Source organism: Ictalurus furcatus, chromosome 12 (genome assembly GCF_023375685.1).
Source record: "Ictalurus furcatus strain D&B chromosome 12, Billie_1.0, whole genome shotgun sequence".
In the NCBI taxonomy this organism is placed as follows: Eukaryota; Metazoa; Chordata; class Actinopteri; order Siluriformes; family Ictaluridae; genus Ictalurus; species Ictalurus furcatus.
In genome coordinates this window covers 2,531,767-2,554,060 of record NC_071266.1, presented here as the reverse complement: position 1 = coordinate 2,554,060, position 22,294 = coordinate 2,531,767, and the positions used below count along the sequence as shown (strand labels likewise).

Below are 22,294 nucleotides of genomic sequence, written 5' to 3'. Positions count from 1 at the left end.
TTCTATTTCTCCTGTTCGTGTTTTTCAGGCTCTGCATTGTGCTTGCTGTGCCTTTTGTGCTTGGCCCCTTTTAATGCTGCTTGCAGCTTTAATTATTATTATTATTATTATTATTATTATTATTAAAAAACACTGCACAAATCGAGCTTAGTGAAAATCTTGGCCACCCAAAGCTGTTCCAGTGCTTCTGGGACCAAGGAGAGTGGATTACAATAATTGCCTGTCAACGCTTTTTTCAGGGCCTCTACAATGTACTCATCCATAACTTGGCTTTCTTTAGTGGAAAAGGGGTAGATATGGTTGTGAAGGGGCATAGCATCTGCTATGAGCTCTATAGCGCAGTCATTGGAATGGTGAGGAGGAAGGCCGCTGGCCTAATTCTTGCTGAATATTTGCTTTAAGTCCTAGTGCTCTGAAGGAATTTCCACCTGGGAGTTAGCCTCAAGACTTTCAACTGATGGAGAGCAGGGATTTGGAGCCAGTAAGTGCAATAAGATGAGGAACAGTAGGTGATTTCTCTCTGTGCCCAGAAGATCTGTGGTTCATGGGTTTTCAACCAGCACAACTAGAAACCAGCACAACAAAATTTGAAACCCAGCACAACTAGAAACTTGGTCATGACTAGGTAGGAACAGGATAAAAATAAAATGTTATATATATATATATATATATAAACAGTATCTCACAGAAGTGAGTACACCCCTCACATTTTTTGTAAATATTTGATGACATCTTTTCATGTGACAACACTGAAGAAATGACACTTTGCTACAATGTAAAGTAGTGAGTGTACAGCTCGTGTAACAGTGTAAATTTGCTGTCCCCTCAAAATAAGTCAACACAGCCATTAATGTCTAAACCGCTGGCAACAAAAGGCCCAATTTGGACATTTTCACTTAGGGGTGTACTCACTTTTGTTGCCAGCGGTTTAGACATTAATGGCTGTGTGTTGAGTTATTTTGAGGGGACAGCAAATTTACACTGTTACACAAGCTGTACACTCACTACTTTACATTGTAGCAAAGTGTCATTTCTTCTGGGTTGTCGCATATAAAGATATAATCAAACATTTACAAAAATGTGAGGGGTGTACTCACTTTTGTGAGATACTATGTGTGTGTGTGTGTGTGTGTGTGTGTATATATATATATATATATATATATATATATATATATATATATATATTAGGTGTCCATAAGGGACCAGGTTGGATTGAGCCACTGTTTTTAGATTTACCTCCAGTCCTAGCTCCTCCCTTTCCAGAACGGACATCGCCAAAGCCATGGGAAGCACTGCCCTCCATGGTTTGAGGCGGTAAACCTGCCTCTATTAGTTCACCTTAACTCATAGTCAGGTATCACACTGTGTAGTCCACGAAAACTAACAGAAAACAATGCCCTTGTGCAGTCCATTCTATTTTTTCAAAGGGGACCTGAATTAATGGTAAGTGGTACAATAGCGCTTTTGGGGTGGCTGGTGGATTCACAAGCTGACACCTGTGACATGTACCCCCTTGAACACTCAGCGGGAAGAGACACACACACACACAGAGGGATGGGGAGGGAAAGCATGTGTTCGGGCAGCTGGTTTTGGGGGGGATTGGCCCCCATTTCAGTGGTGCATGGACGGGGGAAGGGTGAGGAGGATGGGAAGTATGAGAGCAAGAGAGAGAGAAGGGAGAGGCTTGTCTGCCCCCGATATGCCACCAAGTGGTCCTTGGACCTGCTTGTCTAGAGACGCTGGACAGTGGCACTGGACCCATTCCACTATCGCCTCCAGTATTCGAACTGAGCCAAAAGATGATAAGATTACTTAAAGATGTTAATTGCTTATTAATCGCCCAGTACATTTGCATGTGAATCTAAAGCTACTCAAGCTACAGTAAGTGAGCATATGTATTTTACTCCCTGGATTGCCCAATTAAACAAACTGCATTCCTTTTCTTAAAAAAGGTTTTAAAAAAGTTAGTGGTACTTTCACTGACTTAAAAATTTTTTTTGGTCACAACTGTAACTGTTGGGACAGTGAAATAGGTCAGTAAGAAATTATCAGTTGCTAAATAAAACCCATTATAAGATTACAAACAATATACTAACATATTTTTTCCCCCTAGCATGAACAATGTTCAATGTTCTGAAGATGGAAAAAGTCAAACTGCATTTGGAAAAGGCAGTGATTTCTGTAAAATAATGTTACAAAGCATTCCTTTATTTTTTGATCTACAGTTAAATAAAATTTAAACTGGAAAATTAAATGGTAGGCTATACAACTTCACCTATTTCTGAACAGTGCTTGATCTAAATATTCTACATAACGAAAAAAAATCACAAACATGGCACTTGTGAATAAAACAATTTTATATATTAAATAAAAAAATATATAATATGGTTGTCTTGAATATCTCTGCAGCTCATCAAAAAAATATATGGGGCATCCATCAACTAAAAGTACTCTGTCAGAAGTAAAATTTAAAGTATCATTTTTGTATTTAGTTACTTCAGTTTCTTAATAAATAAGGAAACATTGTGTCATCAAATCACAAGTCTGTTTTGATTTGATGGTCAGAAACTGTACTAAATGACGAATAACCTAAAAATCACAAACTTCACACATTTTTAAAAAATATATGATCCTTAAAATAAAAAGACAGCTAAATAGTGAAAAAAAAGTCATAATTGTTGGAATTATACGAATGAATGACAATAACTTGCTAGTAGTCCATCACCTGAATCTTTCAAATTGGCATGGGCCTCCAGTTAGTGTTGTTGATTCATTCAATGTTACTTCGACAAACTTTCTTCAGCGAAACCCCCCCCCCCCGCCCATTTAAAAAAATCTTCATTGAGCTGAGGCTCGAAACTCGGTCGCTGCCGTAGAAAGCCTGCATGTTACAGCTGCACTATCATAGCACACATACAATACCACGTTAATTTAAATACTGTAGTTATTGTACCTGTACTACCAGACTCTATCATGCTCACTTTATATTTTACATAAACTTGTAATTAGAAACTTGTTTAAATTAGGTTTATCGTAAGTTTTGATCTGTGCCTGCAGTACACTGTGTGATCACACATGGCCTGGCAATCTTGGCCAGTGGTGAGGACTCCATGATGGTGGCTTTTCCTCAAATCCCGGATTTAGGCACCAGTGTACCATTTCACCTGGGCTGGGTCAGAAATGCAGAAGTGGGATGCAGGCTGAGGACAATTCAAAGGGTTCTTTATTCTCTTTATTTTTCCTTTCACTTTTCAGTGGATTAAACACACACATGGCTCTGTGCTGGTCGGCTCTCTCTGTCACGAGGTGCCCATCTCTCCCCTCTTTATCCTCATCACCATTCACTGAAACATAGAACACTTGTTAGCAAGATTTCCTGCAGGTGTGCAATCCTTACCGCTCATCTTCTCCAGCTCCGCCCTTACAAACCGGCGCTCAACCACTCCCCCACTTCCACAAGTATATACTTTATTATGAACACCTGTACACTTACTTATGCGTGCAGTTATCTAATCAGCTAGGCGTGTGGCAGCAGTACAATACATAAAATCATGCAGATGCAGGCCAGGAGCTTTGGGTAATGTTCACATCAGAATGGGGGAAAATGTGATCTCAGTAAGTTTGACCGTGGCATGGCTGTTGGTACCAGATGGGCTGGTTTGAGTATTTCAGAAGATCTACTGGTGGTCATTGGCTAGCACAGTGGACAAGAGATAAAATGGCAGCTTAAAAAGTCATGGCCAGTGTGAATCATGAACTAGAAACTGATAGTGTAGACATTGTTTCTGGAGAACAGGGAGTCAGTCACAGTCACTTTGACGAGAATATATATACAGTGTATATATACACAGATCAGCCATAACATTAAAACCACTGACTGGTAAAGTGAATAGCATTGATTCTAATTACAGTGGCACCTGCCAAGGGGTGGGATATATTAGGCAGCAAGTGTCAACAGTCAGTTTTCAAAGTTAATGTGTTGGAAACAGGAAAAATGGGCAAACGTAAGAATCTGAGTGACTTTAACAAGGGCCAAATTGTGATGGCTAGACGACTGGGTCACAGCATCTCCAAAATGACCGGTATTGTGGGGTGTTTCCGGTATGCAGTGGTTAGTACCTACCAAATGTGGTTCAAAAAAGTGTTTCAAGGAAGGACAACACATGAACCGGCAGCAGGGTCATGGGCACCCAAGGCTCATTGATCATGTTTTCTTTTACATGATGTGGTTGGCCGGGTGTGTGTGCATCGCTTTCCTGGGGAAGAGATGGCACTAGATTCACTGTGGGAAGAAGGCAAGCAGTACGATACAGTGTGATACTCTGGGCAATGTTCTGCTGGGAAACCTTGGGTCCTGGGTTGCATGTGCATGTTATTTTGACATGTACCCAGTGTTTAATTTGTAAATCGGCAGGTCCTGGAACAATAAGAGAGTAGTGATCCGGCAGGTCAGGAGGCACGCGAAAAATCCCCATCCTCGAACTTACAGACACTTAAAAGTGCTTCTAGAATCTCACATAGCCAACGATATTCAGTGCTGATAGGTAGGCCAATGTAATTGATCACACTGGTACAGTGATATAACGAGTTTATAGCAGTGAGTATTCTCAGTATAAAGGGAAACATTTATGGATTGCACATTTTATTAGCTTATCAAAACAGAAACACTGTAGGCCAACTGTGCTGTCACTTCAATAGGTACATTTCATAGAGTAGGCCTACTTAAAATAAACTAACATTAACTATACAACATAATAAAGAAAAAAGGCATCTTACCTATCACAAAATATTCCACAAAGCTGTCATGTCAGTGTCCTTCTACTCCTCCCTGTGCCCCTTATGTATCCATTGGTGCACACATGGCTTGGGATTGAACTTTGTAAGCAGTGGACCCACAATGTTAAAAAAAAAAAAAAAAAATCAGAGATGAGATGGTGGGGATGAGAAGAGATGCAAGCTACAAATTAGATTAATTTTGGAGAAACTTGAGATTGGTATGGTATTCACAGTAGACAGCAACTGCCTCAGTTCTTCTGGACCTTTTTGTGTATTTAACTCTCTGTACACCATAAAAGCCAGAATGACTGTATGTTGGTTGTTAACTCCATTTAATTCTGGGCAGTCAGTCTCACTTTCAAAGCCATGTGCAGGTTGACAATGTTTAGCCTCGTAAGCGTTTCTAAAAAATCTTCCACAAGCAGGCTAGCATTATCACTGCTAGTCATGGGAATGGTCGCCAAACTGCTTAATCCGTGACCTGCTGCCACTTATTGTCTTGGACTCTTACCTTTTTTTGCTCCATTTTCTCACTGTCGTTATTTGTGATTTTAAACAATGCTGTTAATGATAACTGCTTTCTTTTTGCAATAACACACTCTAAAGTCCATTCTATGTGACTGTAGGCTTCGCTTTGAGACAACAAATTCAGGTGAATTTGAACTTGAAATGATTACGTGAAAGAGGCTATTGATTGGCTATTAGCAATATTTGAGCACTGGTAATGTAAGATTAGCATTTTTATGGTAGTTTTTTGTTGTTCTGTTTTACTTTTGGTGAATTACAAACTTAAACTATTTTTTTTTATAATATTGCTGCGTGAGACTTTAAACATCCAGCTGCATAGGTGGCAGATCCACATAAAAAGGCTCCAGAACCATATCACCCTGCAGCTCTCACCTGGTTTCCTATCAAAGCTAAGGAGGCTTGAGCCTGGCCAGTACCTGGATGGGAGACCTCCTGGGGAAAACTAATGTTGCTGCTGGAAGTGGTGGCTCACCATATGATCCATGTGGGTCCCAATGCCCCAGAATAATGACAGGGACACTATACTGTAAAAACAGCAGTGTCTTTCGGATGAGAAGTTAAACCGAGGTCCTGACACTCTGTGGTCATTAAAAAAACCTATTTGCCCTTATCTATCATGGCCCCCGAATAATTTCCATCCCAGAATTGGCTACATTACTCTCCTCTCCTCTTCACCAATAGCTGGTGTGTGGTTGGTGTTCTGGCACACTATGGATGCCATCGCATCATCCAAGTGGATGCTACACACTGATGGTGGTTGAGCAGATTCCCCCCCATACAACGTAAAGCGCTTCGAGTGCCTAGAAAAGCACTACATAAATAAAGCTCTGCATGTAGCACCTACCTAAACATTGTTGCAGACCAAGTTTGTCTTTCATTGCAACGGTATTCCCTAATGGCAGTGGCCTGTTTCAACAGGATACTGCACTCTGCCGCACTGCAAAAATTGTTCAGGAACAGTTTGAGGAACATGACATAGAGTTCAAGGTGTTGACTTGGCCTCCAAATTTTCCAGATCTCAATCTGATCGAGCATCTGTGGGATTTGCTGGACAAACAAGTCCGATCCATGGAGGCCCCACCTCGCAACTTACAGGACTTAAAGGATCTGCTGCTAATGTCTTGGTGCCAGATACCACAGCACACCTTCAGAGATGTTTTGGCGGCACAAGGGGGACCTGCACAATATTAGGCAGGTGGTTTTAATGTTATGGCTGATCGGTGTGTATGTGTGTGTATATCAGAATAGTCGGAATGAGCTAGGGCTCTGAAAAAAGTTCGAGAATCACTGAGCCACTTGTGTAATTCATCGTGAGTAAACCATTTACAAGTGTCTAGTTTTGGCTTTACTGAACAAGCAACAACCTTAATTAACCCCTAATGTGTTTTAATTAAAATAAAGTGTTACCAAAAAACTACTATAAAGAGCGGCAAACAGCAATAAAGTATCATAATAAACTATTTGTCTTTAAAAATGTATCAGTAGTCTCAAGTACACAAATTGTCTGGTAAGTTTTTTAAGCATCTTGGAAAACCTGCCACAGTTCTTCTGGAGACTTTGACTATCACACTTGCTTGTTTTTGCAAGTAAACCTCGACAGCCTTCATTATGTCTGAAAAGTTGTCTATTATGTAATATGTACATTTTTTTTGTTGACATTGTCATTTTTTAAAAAAAATAAATAGTGTCAGTCTAAATAATCTAATCAAATAAACATCTGAGACAAAATTAATTTTTAAAAACAATATGGTGTCTAAGATTTTTGCACAGTACTGTATTTCTCGACACAGTTTGATTGCGGAGGTCTATGGAGAGTTCATTGGACTTAATGTTTTTTTTTCTGACATTCACTGTTAATTGTTAATTGGGACCTTATACACACAGCTGTGTGCTTTTACAAATCATGTACAATTAATTGAATTTGACAGTGGTGGACTCCAGTCCAGTCAACTTGAGACATCACAAGGAAATCAAAGCAAACAGGATGGACCTTAGCTCAATGTAGAGTGTCTTAGCAAAGGATCTGAATGCTAAATGAGATATTTCAGTTTTTGATTTTTAAGAAATTTGCAAGAAACTTTAAAGAACATGTTTTTGCTTTATCATTATGGATTATTGGATGGGCCAAAAATATATTTAAAACATGTTAAATTAAATCTACAGTCCTGTGAAAAAGTATTTGCCCTGATATCTTCAGGTTTTTCTGTATATCTCATACTAAATAGTTTTAGATCTTCAAATGAAATACAACATAAAACAAAGGCAACCTGAGTAAACACACAATACAGTTTTTGTTTTTTATTTTTATGAAGCAAAAAAAGTTATCCAACACTGATTACCAATGTGAAAAACTAATTGCCATCTTAAACTTAAAATCTGCTTGTGCCACCTTTAGCAGCACTAACTGCAACCAAAAGCTTCCAATAACTGGAGATCAGTCTTTCACTAGGACTAGGACTTACTCCTATGCATTGGATCGTTGTCTTGCATAGTAATCCAGTTGTGCTTGAGTTTCAACTTACGGACTGAAGACAGGACATTCTCGTTTAGGATTTTCTGGTAAAGAGCAGAATTCATGTTTCCCTCAATTACTGCAAGTTGCCCAGGCCCTGAAGCAGCAAAGCATCCCCACAGCATCACACCACCTCCACCATGCTTGACCGTAGGTATGCTCTTTTTGTGGAATTCTGTATTTGGATTACGCCAGATGTAACAGGACACCTGTCTTCCAAACAGTTCCACTTTCAACTCCTCAAGTCATAGAACATTCTCCCAAAAGGTTTGAGGATCATCAGGGAGTGTTTTGGCTAAATCTAAATGAGGCTTAATGTTCATCTGGATTAGCAATGGGTTTTCGCCTCGCCACTCTTCCATGATGCCATTTTTGATAGTGAAGTCATGAACAGTGATGTAAGAGAGGCCTGTAGGTGCTTTGATGTTGTCCTTGGCTCTTTTGTGACTTCCTGGATGAGTAGTTGCTGAGCTCTTGGAATAATTTTGGAAGGTTAGCAACTTCTCGGAAGGTTCACTACTGTGCCGAGTTTATCCATTTGGAGATAATAGCACTCACTGTGGTTCTTTGGTGTCCAAGAGCCTTTGTAACCCTTCCGAGACTGATGTATTTCAATCACCTTCTTCCTCATCATTTCTGGAATTTTTTTCAGTTTTGGCATAGTGTGTTACTGGGTAAGACCTTTTACCCAGCTTCATGCTATTGAAAAAGTTCTATTTAAGTGTTGATATGACTGAACATGGCTGGCAGTAATCAGACCTGGTTGTGTCTAGTCCAGCTGAACCTCAATATGAATGCAGTTTCATAGATTTGGGGAATTAGTAACTATGGGGGAAAATACATTTTCACACAGGCCCAGTTTGTATTAGATAACTTTTTTGCTTCAATAAATAACTCATTTAAAAACTGTATTTTGTGTTTACTCAGGTTGCCTTTGTTTTATTTTAGATTTAGTTTTAATTTCTGAAACAATTTAATGAGATATACACAAAAACAGAACAAATCAGGGCAAATAGTTTTTCACTGCACTGTACAACACAATAAACTGAAAAGATTGAAATCATTTCTAAATACGTTCCAATCCCACTGTATATTCTGTAGATTTGTAACTTATTTATAGTTAGAATTAGTGAACCAGTCATTCCTAGCATACATTTACTATTACTAGATTACTAGTGTACTAATGGATGGTAATGTTATTTTTAGGACTTGCCAGCAACTATCCAACCCAAAGGACGACAGGTGAGCATCTTTAAAATGACCCTTGGTTTACAACATTGGTTGCTCTTTCAGCTACACTTCACCTGAACACCTGAGTGTATTTGGGTTTATGGAATCAGTGTGTTCACCCAAGCTCACATGTGTGATGATACTAGTAAAAGTTCAGCTTCAGATAGTGAGGTTAACTAATAAGTCTAACTCCAGGCCTAATCTTGATGGGGTGGTCTCTTTTATCTAGCACACATAGGACCTAGTGTTCTTTGAGTCCAGTCAGTGTCAGCTTTGTTATACTGTGTGTGTGTGTGTGTGTGTGTGTGTGTGTGCGCGCGCATGTGTGTATGTGCATGATACTTTGAAACCTTAGATCTCCAGACCTGCAATCAAGGATAAAATGTCCATGAAGGTATGTATCTTCAGAGGAGATCTGATTACCGTTGTCTTTCACACTTGATGTTAATACATTAAACTCCATCTCTTCCTGTTGGCCTTAACCATTTCATTGCTTTTGTTGCCTCCAGTTGCAACAGAGCTGTTTCCTAAGGTTTCACTTCTATGTGTGTAGCTTATTATTGTATTTTATAGTCCCCTATAACAAGAAATGGTCCCTTGCCCATTTTGTTTCCCACCCCCTGCTGCCAAAGTGGTATGGTAGATCTCACAATCAGTATGATACAGGCATATGCCTTTGGTCTGGGGCATTGGCCTGGTTATAGAGGATGTGTGCAGGTGCATGTGTGTGTGACAACATGGTGTCATAACCTTTGTTTTAGTGGCTATGGTCCCTATCTGTTGCAACCATCCATCAGTCAGATTCAACAAGACACTTTTTATCTTTGCTTTTTCTGTTCTGTTTAATGTCATGTGCTTTTTACCTCTGCCTATTGTTCTGTTCTCCTTTCCTCTCTTCTAACATTTTTATATCAGTTAACAGCCTGACTGTTAAAATGTCAACTTTTGTCCTCAGATTTTCGTACGTGCACAGTTTGAGTATGATCCCGCCAAAGATGACCTCATCCCATGTAAAGAAGCGGGTGTTCGCTTCCGGGTTGGAGACATAATCCAGATCATCAGTAAAGATGACCACAACTGGTGGCAGGGCAAGCTGGAGAACATGAAGAATGGTACAGCTGGACTCATTCCCTCTCCTGAGCTTCAAGAGTGGTGAGTTCTTATACTTGTGATGTGTGACTATTTGTATGAGCACACAGCTACTATGCAAACAGCATTCACATACTTACCTTTTATTAAAATTTACTAGGGGTAGGTCAGAGAGGAAAGATGCCTGACATTTGCATGTCAATGTAAAAGCACATTCACAGATTCGGTTATTATAGTAAGCCTATTTGTTGCTTATAAGGAGTGTCATGGAAAGTCGCACTAATACAGACAAGCTCTGTCAACTTCTCTCTAATACTTTCCACTATTGTTGTCATAAACTGCGTTTCAAATCACAGATTATGAAATTAACCTTAAATGGATTTATTAATCTAGAACAGGGGTCGGGAACCTATGGTTCGTGAGCCATATATGACTCTTTCAGTGATTTGCCTATGGCTAGACCGGGGGGAAAATAAAACAATTACAAATCACGATAGCTAGGGTGCCAATCCAATTAAAACTCTACATATTACATATTTTAAAATATTACATAATTCATAATCGATGCTGGTTTTTCATGTATACACCAATCGTGATGTGGCACAACAAGCTCAAATTTCATTGGACAATGTGATGCGAAGCAGTAATTTCATAGTTCTAATTCATTCAAAGGTGAAATGGCTAAGAAAAAAGGTATCATACTTTCCAGTAAGAATGGACAGGCGAATTTACATTTGTAGAGGTCACATTAATGGTAAGTAGTATTCAGTGTACTCTTACTTACATACTGCATCTTGTATTAATTTACCATTTGATGAAACCATCATAGTTGGTTAAATGAAGTTAGAGTGCCACCTACAGGCCTATTAGATGAAGTGTAGCCTGTTGGGTCAAAAACACACAAAATGTGTGGCCTTATGAAATGTTACCACTTTTGATAATTATGCAATAATAGTAAAGATAATAACTATAATAATAATTATATTACATTACATAATTACAGGAATTTTTCTCTGGCTCTTTAAAGAAAAAAAATCTTCATAACTTTTTTTTGGCTTTCTTGGCTCTGCCAGTCGAAAAGGTTTCTGACCTCTGATCTTGAAGAACCAGGGGTCTCATTTATCTTTATCAACCGTGCAGGCACATAGTTTTGTGTAGAGAATGTGATTTATCAAGTTTTTCTTCATTGTCATGATGTGCAACCATGGGTAAACTGATTATGAGGAACTTCCATCTCACTTATTGCTAATCATATCACCAGATGTTTGACAGCATAATTATTGACATTGGTGCTCAGAAGGTGCAGACAGGTGACACAGACGAAATGTAAAGTAAATGTGCCAAATCTTCAAGAGTGTCTCATCAATTGATTTTGTTTGCCCAGTGCAATTTTAATTGCTTTCAATTCTAGGGTTTTGGGTCTGGCATTTTTTCAACCAAGTATGACCCAAATAATGGCATGTTTCTTATGTGCATTCATACTGCAGTAATACTTCATGCAAAAGTAGCTCTACTTTACTGTAAGTGAAGTTCATCTTCACAAGCATTACCCAAGTAGTACCACAAGCATGCTACTGGGCTTTTTTTAAGGGGAAGTTGTTTGCCTCTGGGGGTGTTTCATTGCAAATGAGAGTGGCCGTGCATGAACACAGCAATTTAGAATGTGTGGGCTGTGTACAGCTGTGTATGCGCACATGATAAATACCAATTTCCTTATTCATACTGACAGTTATGCACATATTTAGAGCTTGTTCTATGCAATAATAAATGAGGCTCCTTTTTTATTGTGTAACGGGGACAGGGGTTACATGTACACAAGGGTTAGACAGACCAAGAAGAGGACACAACAACAAGGAAAAACAAAACAACAACAAAAATAAACACACACAAAAAGGACAAAAAAAAAAAACAAAGAAAAGAAAGGAGACAGTATACAACAATTTGAGGTAAGGGGGCTTCAAAATAAGAAATAAATTCACCACGGGTTGCACATTTATCGCTAAATTAACAAGGAAAAAATATTTCTGAGGTTGATTGTTATTATGAGGTATCAGCTCCCAAGTATGTAAGCAATGGAGAACAAGTGTCTAAATATGATTTGTTCCTGTTTTTAATGGCTGCTGTGAGTTTTCTAATGGTGTACGTTCTGTTAAGAGTTTAAGCCAATACAGGGAGGATATTTTAGTTGTCAAGGTGGATATTTTAGTTTAGTTAAGTATTTTAGTAGGTGTTTTGGGGATTTCCAATGGGGAGAAGAACCCCTGGCAGACCAAGGACTAGATGGAGTGATTATATTCCTCATCTGGCCTGGGAGTACCTGGGAATCCTTATGGATTTGCTGGAGGAGGTGGCTAGGGAGAGGGAGGTCTGGGCATCTCTGCTTAGACTGCTGCCCCTGTGAGCCAGACATAATTGAAAAAAATAATTTTCACATAAGTGAAAGAAGATGGATGGATGGAGAGAGGGTATTTTAGTACTGTTTTTCAAGTTAGTAATATGACCTTTTTGGCAATTGTTAATGCTGTTATTATAAATGGTTGGTATTGTTGGGGGTATTTGAAGTTGGCGTTATACCAAATACAGTATAATTTATGAGTGGTGAAATGTGACCTGTTTAAAATCTTATATTGTATTAACTGAGTCTTAGTATTGGAAAACATAGAGAATATATTATTGAATATGATTTGCCAATTTATTACTGTGTTCTCCCAGGTTGAGATCCAATAACTATTTTTGTTTGGGAAGGATGCTATTTTAATTGATTTTACTTGATTTAGTTTCTTATGGAGATCAGGGAAATGACATTGAAATTTGAGGGAATTTATTTTTTTTTCTGTTTAAGGTATTGGAAAAAAACACTGTCAAGGTAAGTTACAGTCTCCTCTGAAAGTATTGGAAGAGCAAGGAAAATTCTATTGTTTTCACTATACATTAAAGACGTTTGGGTTTGAGTTCAGAAGATGAATATGAGATGATAAATCAGAATTTCAGGTTTCATTTCATCATATTTACATCTAAATGTGTTAAACAATTTAGACCATGGCACCTTTTGTTTGAACCCTCACATTTTTCAAGTGATCAAAAATACTGGAACATGTGACTGCTGTTTCACAGGTGTTTCTTGCTGCCCAGGTGTGCCCTCTTAAATTGATTGTTTAAAGAATACCGCTAAATGTCTACTCTTGGTTTGAGCCGTAGGTTTTGCCTGTGGAGACTGCATTTGTTGTTATAAGGGATAAACCAACATAAAGACCAGAAAGCTGTCTTTGGGAGAACAGCAAGCCATTTTGAAGCTGAGAAAAGTTGTAAAATCTATCATAGCCTTTGCACAAGCATTGGCATAGCAATACAATAATTTGCAATGTCCTGAAAAAGAAAGAGATGCCTGATAACCAGACATGGAACAGGTTGGCCAAGGAAAACAACAGCAGCAGTTGATGACAGAAAAATTGTGAGAGTTGTGAAGAAAAACTCAAAAACAGTTAGTAACATCACCAACAACCTTCACAGGGCAGGGGTGAAGGTATCACAATCCACCATTTGAAGAAGACCTCCAGTGTAGAAATATAGCAGCCATACTACGACATAAAACCCACCCATGAGCAGTACTAATCAGAAAGCCAGATTGGAATTTGCAAAGAAGTACACAGATGAGCCACAAAAGTTCTGGAACCAAGATTAACCTCTACTAAAGTAACGGAAAGGCCAAAGTGTGGAGAAAGAAAGGATCTGCTCATGATCCACAACACATCAAGCACCAATCAGTCAAGCATAGTGGAGGTAGTGTCATGGCTTGGGTTTGCATGGCTGCTTCTGGAATGGGCTCACTAATCTTTATTGATGACATAACTAATCTTTATTGATGACTTAACTAATCTTTATTGATGATGGTAGCAGCAGAATGAATTCAGAAATCTGTCTTCCAATTTACAGAGAAATGCATGAAATCTGATTGGAAGAAACTTCATCATGCAAGGGGGGTGGGGGGGTTTAAGTGAAAGATTTTAGACTGGCCAAGACAATCGCCAGATCTTAACCCAGTTGAGCGTGCATTTTACCTCCTGAAGAGGAGACTGAAGGGAGAAACTCCCCAAAACAAACTGAAAAAAGCTGCAATACCAACGGGAAATCAATACAAAAAAAAATGCAACAGTTTGGTGTTGTCAGTGATTCATTGGCATGATGCAGTTATTGCAAGCACGGGATATGCAACCAAATATTAAGTGTTATTTAGCTTAATTTACTTTAAGGCGATCTGTTCCTATACTTCTGCTCACCTACAAATTGGGTGGTCTGTCACCAAAGGTGGCATATTTTAAGTTGTTTAACACAGAGGTTCCCAAACTTTTCCAGGGCAAGGCCCCCCAAATGGCATTAACATTTGACCGAGGCCCCCCTTTTGCAAGATGTCTTTAAAACACATTAAAAATACAGACTTCTGAATATGTCCCCCTTTTTTATTAATAATTACATCTTACATCTTTACATTACATTAGGAATTGATTGTGTGTGTGTGTGTGGTTGTCTGAGAATGAGAATTTATTTTTCACACCAAATTGTTGAGGTCCCCCGGGCGGGGCCCCCAATTTGAAAACCACTGGTTTAACACATCTAGATGTAAATATAAGGAAATGAAAGCTGAAATTCTGCTCTATCATCTCTATTAATCTTTTGATCTAAAACCCAAATGTCTTCAATGTATAGCGAAAACAATAGAATTTACTTGCTGTTCCAATACTTTCGGAGGGGACTGTATATTTCTGTTGTAACTGGTTGAAGGTCATGAACAAGCTGCCATCGATTGGGGGTTCCAAACTCCTCACTCCTCTCTCTTTCCAGGTCAGGTTTTTTTTTTTTTTTTTTATTGATCTGGAACATAGGGTTGTACTATAGTGAGGTCAGAGTGAAAGTGAGTGATTACTTTTTATTATTTTGTTTGCTTTCCACCATGCAGTCAGAGTCGTATAAATAGTGTTGCTTTTGTAAGAGGGATGGGTTTTAATGGAATTATCTATAAACAGTAACTGTTTCAAAGGCAAATTTTGTGCTACTGTCTGTTAGGGCTGCACAATTAATCGAATATCGATCGTGATGACGATTTTGACTGCCCACAATTACAGGAATATGATCGACTGTGATATTGATGTTTAAAGTTCATCCTCCGCTCATAGAAAACTCCGCTGCAGATCAAATCAAGCGCTTCCTAAACTTACAGCCAATCACCATAGAGCGTGCAGGGATGATGTCATTTTCTAATGCCAAAACCCGGAAACGAGTTAGCATTTTAATGCTTGTGCTGCCAGCTTTGCTTCGTGTTCCAGCACTTTGCGCAAGGGGAAATCATGACACTAACATGTTGTTAAATGGCACTACAGAGGTTGCACATTAAACGTCATCACGCCGAACAGGACAAAACTTTGCAGATAAACTCAGAGCTCTACAGTGCGACCATTTCACTCGCATTTGCGACTGAAAAGTACTTTGTGCGACTGAATAAATATTTATTCACACTGGTGCGAGTGACCTGTTCGGAGTTGTATAATACAATCGGAATAAAAACTATAGGAAGTCCAAAATACACCGAGCAACAGTTACTTTCACACTGCTTTTCATCTCCTCAGTCAACCAAACAAGTGTTTAAATACTGCAGAGAAGCCATTATGATGACAAGTAACTCTGTTCAACTTCCCGATCTCACAACCGCCATCTTTTATTGATCACGCAAAATGATCTGAACCTGCGACTGTGACCTGCTCATGTAGCCACAGCGGCGTCGGGCGGAGTAAATTAATAATAATGCTAACACTGCAAGGTGGGTTTAATTCAAACTTCTTTATTAAATAATTTCTCACCAATCATAATCAAGAGCAGCAACTGTTCAGAAGGAGTACGCTGCTGCTCTCCTCCACTCCCTTCACTAACTCTAATACACAGCGTATTCACTTCATTTACCTTAGGGTTGCCAGATATCACTAGAAGTGTCAACTACAGTTTCCATGTTTTGATTTAATCCCCCAAAAAACAATATTATCAGCAGACATGGAACACAGTACTGGGGAACCGATCTAAAAGGAACAACTAATAAATAAACAAACAAAAAAACTAATAAAATGTAAAGACAGAAAATGTGCTTAGTTATAAATAAATATTTTAACATAAAAATATATTATAATAACTTTGTAACATATAAAAAAAAGAGAAATAATGTTTAATTACTATGGGTTGCATTTAATATCACATTTAATATAACCATTTAATATGGGTTGCATTTAATATCAATTTGACATTAGAAGGCTATTAGCCTTTTTCCTAATATGGAACATGTTTGTGTCAGTCTACTTTTAATTAGGACTCTTTATTGTTTAAGATTTAAAAATAAATATTTTATGCTTGTTTATTTACAAATTAACCAACAGTATCTCATTGCTATTATTTTAACTCAATTAACAGTGACCATGAGCAGAGAGCTTACATTTAACTGTTTATGACAGACCTCCTGATTAAAGCTTAAACAAAAAAAGATCGGTATCTGGATCGGTATCGGCTGTAAAAATCCTGATCGGTGCATCCCTAATGAACACCATTAAACTAAAGCGCTTTGCATCTGACGGGTAAATGGACTCCCCCAATCACATCCTATATGAGATTATTCAGATATATATACACAATATACGCAGAGCGGTTCGAGAACTGACTCTGGCCCAGAACCATGACAGTGGAAAACGTCTAATAGTGTAGGTTTAAATATATTTAAGAGGAGCAGACTTCAAATACTGAACATTGAGTTTTATTGTATTTGTTTACAAGGTGGAACAGGTTAACGGTTGTATTTTTGCATACAGTCTGTAAAATTAACTGAAAATATTACATTTAATTTATCAGAAGGTAAATTAATGTGTCATGCCTCACACTATATTCCTAAAGTCTGTCATAATTGACAAGCTCAAGTTTTTTCATGCCTACTTGTGTGTTATATTGTGGCACATTAAAGTTATCATCTCTTTAAAAAAAAAAAACCTAAACTCCTAAAAGAAATTAGAGCCTTGAAACTGGTTCAGGTATGCTGTGCACAATTCCCCCAAAAATTAATGAAAAAATTAAGATTCATCCACAGAGTAAATCCGTATTATGGAAAATGTTTTAATTCAAGTTTGGAAAAGTTTGTCGGAAGCTTGGTGATGGTGACGTTGAAGTTGAGTGACCGTGGTGTAGTTCGTTTATAGCGTACGGTTAGCTGTTTATTTCTGGAGATTGTATTTAGTTTTCAAACTTCATAAAAGTTGTGTTCATTTGTGAAAATTATCTTGATGGACAAAACGTGTTAGATTGTAAACTTTTGTTGATCACAGAGACTATTTTTTGCAATAATCTAAAAGTCTATGTGAAAATCCTATTGGGTTTTTGTCGAGGGAACCGGTGTGATGATAACTTCCGGGTTCCGGTACAAAATGGCGTCGTCCCTGCACCACTCTATTGGGTGATTTGTCTGTGTCTCTCCTCCTGTAAACACTGTTATTGACTTTTCTGCATAGGCCTGAATTGTTTTCATTTGGTTGAATATTGTTATATTTGATGCATATTTTCATTTGGTTGATGGCATTTTTATTTTTTTACTTATTCTATATTTTGGGTACAGTTTTATTTATATTTTGCTTCTATGAGATGATGCACTTTAAGGACCAGTCAAATTTGATGCAAAGATTTGTACATTAGCAAGAATGTAGCACGACATGGAGGTGAAAGCAGTGGTCTGTTTATTTAAATGTGAAAGTGTTGTCCCTAAAATCAACGAATAATCATTATAAATAATTGTGATTATCATTTTGGCCATAATCGTGCAGCCCTACTGTCTGTTAAACATCTAACCATTTGTGTTAATGATTGAATGTAGTGTAGTTCATTAGAGAGGAAATAGTAAAAAAAAAAATTGGAGCATTTAGTCCCCCAAGGGATTTTTATTTATAAAGACTTGCCAGTTTGATTCTGGGTTTTTTCCCTTTTCAGTAGAAAGAGGTTTACAGGTTTAAAGAAAGAGGTTTAAAGAGGTTACAGCCAAGTCAAGAGAGGAGAACCAATTTTGGGGTGGGTAGATGAAAGGTAATTTGTAGAGATGCAACCGATACAAAATTTCTCAGCCGTGATTATACTGAGTAATATTGGCCGATACCGATAGTTCTGCCTTTTATGACTTGTTTTAAATTAATAATAATTAAATCCACAATTCTGAAAGAAATACAAATAAAAACTTTATTCTCTCCATTTCAACAAGTTGTTTCACAGTAACTGATCTCATGAACAGAAAACACATTACTCTAATTAACATTAACACATGAACTAAATTCTGAAGATTAAAGTAAGATTTCTTAACTTCTTGAATGTTATTAATTCCTATTAACAGAATTAATTGACTGAATTCTAAAAAACGTCCTGTTAGACTCACATTCACTCACCACAAACAAAGGCATTTCTACTTCATCACTGAACATAAAACTAGTAATATATAATATAAACATTTTTATATATTAACATTAACTGGATATGAAATATGCTACTATACAAATATATTTTTCTGTGCAATATATACTTTTTTGTCATCTCATCTTCATTTAAATCTTTGAACAGTGTACTGGCGCTTTAATTCAGCTCCAGCAGTGCGGCAAAAAAAAAAAAATTGACTCAACCCTGAAACTCCCGCTTCACTTCTGCTCACTTCCGGTGTAAAATTTTATCAGTGCAGAGATTACAGAGATTACAAACTGCAGTTTTGTCGTCATTCCACACAAGAGACATCGTCTTTACACACAGCATGAAATCGATGTGTTTTCCCGCCCTCTTTTGATTGACAGGCTATAATCAGCCCTGATCATCGGATGTTTTTAAACTATCGGACGATAGATGATAGCGGGAAAAATAGCCTTTATCGGCCGATACCGATTATCAGCCAATACATCAGTGCATCTCTAGTAATTTGTTCCATCTGAACTGATCTTCTTTTATCAACTGCAGTAGAGGTGTGACATTAAGCTTAAAGAGGTTTTGAAGGTTCAAAGAATTCCTAGATATTTAATGGATTAGGTAGTTGGTTTGCCCCAGTGCTCCATTGTGGCTCAGACAGCGATAGAATTTCTGATTTCGACCAGTTCATTGAGTAACCAGACAGATCTGTTTATCAGATCATGGGCTGAAAGAATGGACTTTGATGGATTTGTTATATTTAATAAAATGTCACATGCATAAAGGCTTATATTATGAGGGTGTGAGTTATGCTGTAGTCCTGTAATGTTTTTATTTTTTCTGATTTCTGCAGCAAGTTGCGCAATGAATAATGCAAAAAGTAATGGTGACAATGGGCATCCTTGTTTTTTCCCTCAGAGTAAGGTATACAGTCAGGTCCATAAGTATTTGGACAGTTTTTGCAATTTTGCTTCTGTAGGTGATTTATATAGTATTTTGATCCAGTTCATGAAATATTGCCAAATAAGAATTTTTAGGGTGGCAAAGACAAAAGGCTATTATACCATATCAACCGCCTTTTTAGCGTCTAAGGATGAAATTATAGTTGAGGTTACTGTAGGGGGCAGTTGTGTTGATTACGTTGTGTATTTTCTGAGGAATTCCACCATTGAAACTGGTCTGATCTGGATGGACTAAGAACGGTATTACAGATTCTAGCAAAAGCCTTAATAAATATTTTTATGTCTGTATTTATTAATGATAAAGGGTGATAGTAGAGAATTTTGTGAGGTCTTTGTTTGGTTTTGAGATAAGTGCTGTATTCATATGTTGGGGTAAGTTTGAGGATTTCAAATATCATTTGCATATATAAAGGTGCAATACATGGCCACAAATGTTTATAAAATTCTTCTGGGTAACCATTTAATCCTGGGTATTTATTATTTAGCATAGTGCTGTTTGGAGTTCTTTTTCAATTAAAGCCCCTTTGAGTGTATCAGACTGAGTTGTATTTGAGTTGTGTAAAGGTGACATTGCTCAGAGAGGTTTTGATTTCTACTTTTACTTTTAATGTTCTGGTTTATAAAGTTTTGAGTAATAGGATGTAAAGTTATTTTTTATTTCTATTGGATATTTCTTTATTTTGCTTTTAATAGATTTGCTAAGTGTTTCCCTGATTTGTTACCAAATTCAAACTGTTCTTGGTGCAAGTTCAGTAAAAATTCAGTTTTTTTTGTTAATGATGTTCTGAAAAGTGAGGGCGAAGGAATTATCAGTAATGAGAAGGAAAATAATCTCATTCTGTAGTCATAAGAAAAAAGAAGAAGCAGAATTGGAATCCAATCTACCGGAAGAAATAGAGATTAGGCCATTTAGCCTCTCAAACACCTACCGATGAAATCCTTAAAAGAACTTCAAAATGCTCGCCCTCACTTTTCAGAACATTGTTAACAAAAAAACTGAATTTTTACTGAGCTTGCACCAAGAACAGTTTGAATTTGGTAACAAATCAGGGAAACACTTAGCAAATCTATTAAAAGCAAAATAAAGAAATATCCAATAGACTAAGATGTTTTTATAAAATGAGACTCCTGATATTAGGCTACATGAGAGGTTTCTTTAATTCCAGTGCTAACCTTTTAGTTTTTAGGGAAATCAGATAATGTTTGTAATGTTACTCAAATGAACAAATGTAGCATCCATTTGTCTTGTGTGTGTGTGTGTGTTAGAGAAGTTAAAAGCAGTTAAAAGTGACTTCTGCACTACATAACTCCAAAAGATGAGAGCATTTCAGTAAAATTGTCCAAGCATTTTCTTGAGTGTGTTCATTTGATTGATAAAAGAATTTTGTATTAAACAATATTTGAATTTTGTATACTAGGCTATATTAAACTGTTGTGTAATAGAGCATGCACTTTTAAGCAAAATCTTTTAAGCCCACATTCATATTCCAAAATAAAAGATGCATGGAAGACTACGGAGGATATAGTCTGTTGTGTAGACCATGTTGAGCTGTTTTGTACTGCTAAGATTAATACATTTGTTATCCTAAAATGGACATTTTAGTATTGGGCAATACTGAAACAAAGGTTACTAGACAATCATGACAAGTATGTTTTATTCTTGTGTACTCTAAAATCCATGACAGCATGTCTTCTGGTATTTTGATGTCCAATAGGTGGAATTTATTGGAGATTCCAGATAGCTGAACTATAAAGTTCAGGAATTAAATAATATTATAATGGGTTCATATGATTTAATAATGGGCTAATATGAGGTGGTTTTTAAGATGATTTATATCTTTTTGCACTTCCTGATCCATGTAAAATTATTTTTATTAAAATGCAAAATTTTGGGGGAAAAAGAAGTTTTAAAAAAGCATTTTATATATGGCACTACTGTTTTTGCACTATACACTCACTATATTGTGTTGACTCCAACAATTTAGTTGGCACATATGAAAAATATGTATATTGTCTCTTCATGCAAGAGGGAATTTAAGGTGTATAAGGTAACTTCAGGTGTATTATGTGTCTCTTAGGCGTGTGGCCTGCTTAGCAATGGAGAAAACCAAGCAGGAGCAGCAGGCCAGTTGTACCTGGTTTGGCAAGAAGAAGAAACAGTACAAAGACAAATACCTAGCTAAGCATAATGCAGGTAGGTCAAGATGAACATAAATAGGCTCATGGCTTCATACCAAATGATTCTTTTGGTAGCTAGAACATTCATGCAGCTGCTCAGTACCACTAATTACATGTGGATATACTGATACAATCAGTAAAAGTATCTATCCAAATAATGGTTTCATATAAGGTAGGTTTCTGTCCAACTTTCATAAGTTCTAAACCAATATACCAGCAAATGATATAGTATCCATGTTTGATTTCATCTGCTACTTTTGCACATCTGTTCTAATGAGGATGCAAACATGTGTCTGCAAAAACAACTGGCCATTAGATACATTCCAAACTGCTCACTAGTGTACTAGTTAGTATAATATATTATTATGGAAAGAAGTGTTAGATTAATGCTGCTGTTTAGTAGCAATAAGAAAGTTTTACTGGTAACTCCGGCAGGGGATCAAGTTCCACCATCACCAAGCTGCCGCTGTTAGGCCCTTCAGCAAGTATTACGCTGTGTTTGGCTGACCCTGTGCTCAGACCCCAATTTCTTAAGATGCTGGGATATGCGAAGAAAAGAATTACA

General features: G+C 37.4%; 1 protein-coding gene across 5 annotated transcripts in view; it reads left to right on the top strand.

The window, feature by feature from the left end:
- caskb (calcium/calmodulin-dependent serine protein kinase b) overlaps positions 1–22,294 on the top strand; it is a 142,778-nt gene that overhangs the window by 103,561 nt on the left and 16,923 nt on the right. For all 5 annotated transcript variants that reach the window (XM_053637502.1, XM_053637501.1, XM_053637504.1 and 2 more), the window contains 4 exons: positions 9,023–9,058; positions 9,402–9,440; positions 10,002–10,198; positions 21,630–21,745. In XM_053637502.1, coding sequence (XP_053493477.1) covers positions 9,023–9,058; positions 9,402–9,440; positions 10,002–10,198; positions 21,630–21,745 — 388 coding nt within the window. The remainder of the gene's footprint in view (positions 1–9,022; positions 9,059–9,401; positions 9,441–10,001; positions 10,199–21,629; positions 21,746–22,294) is intronic.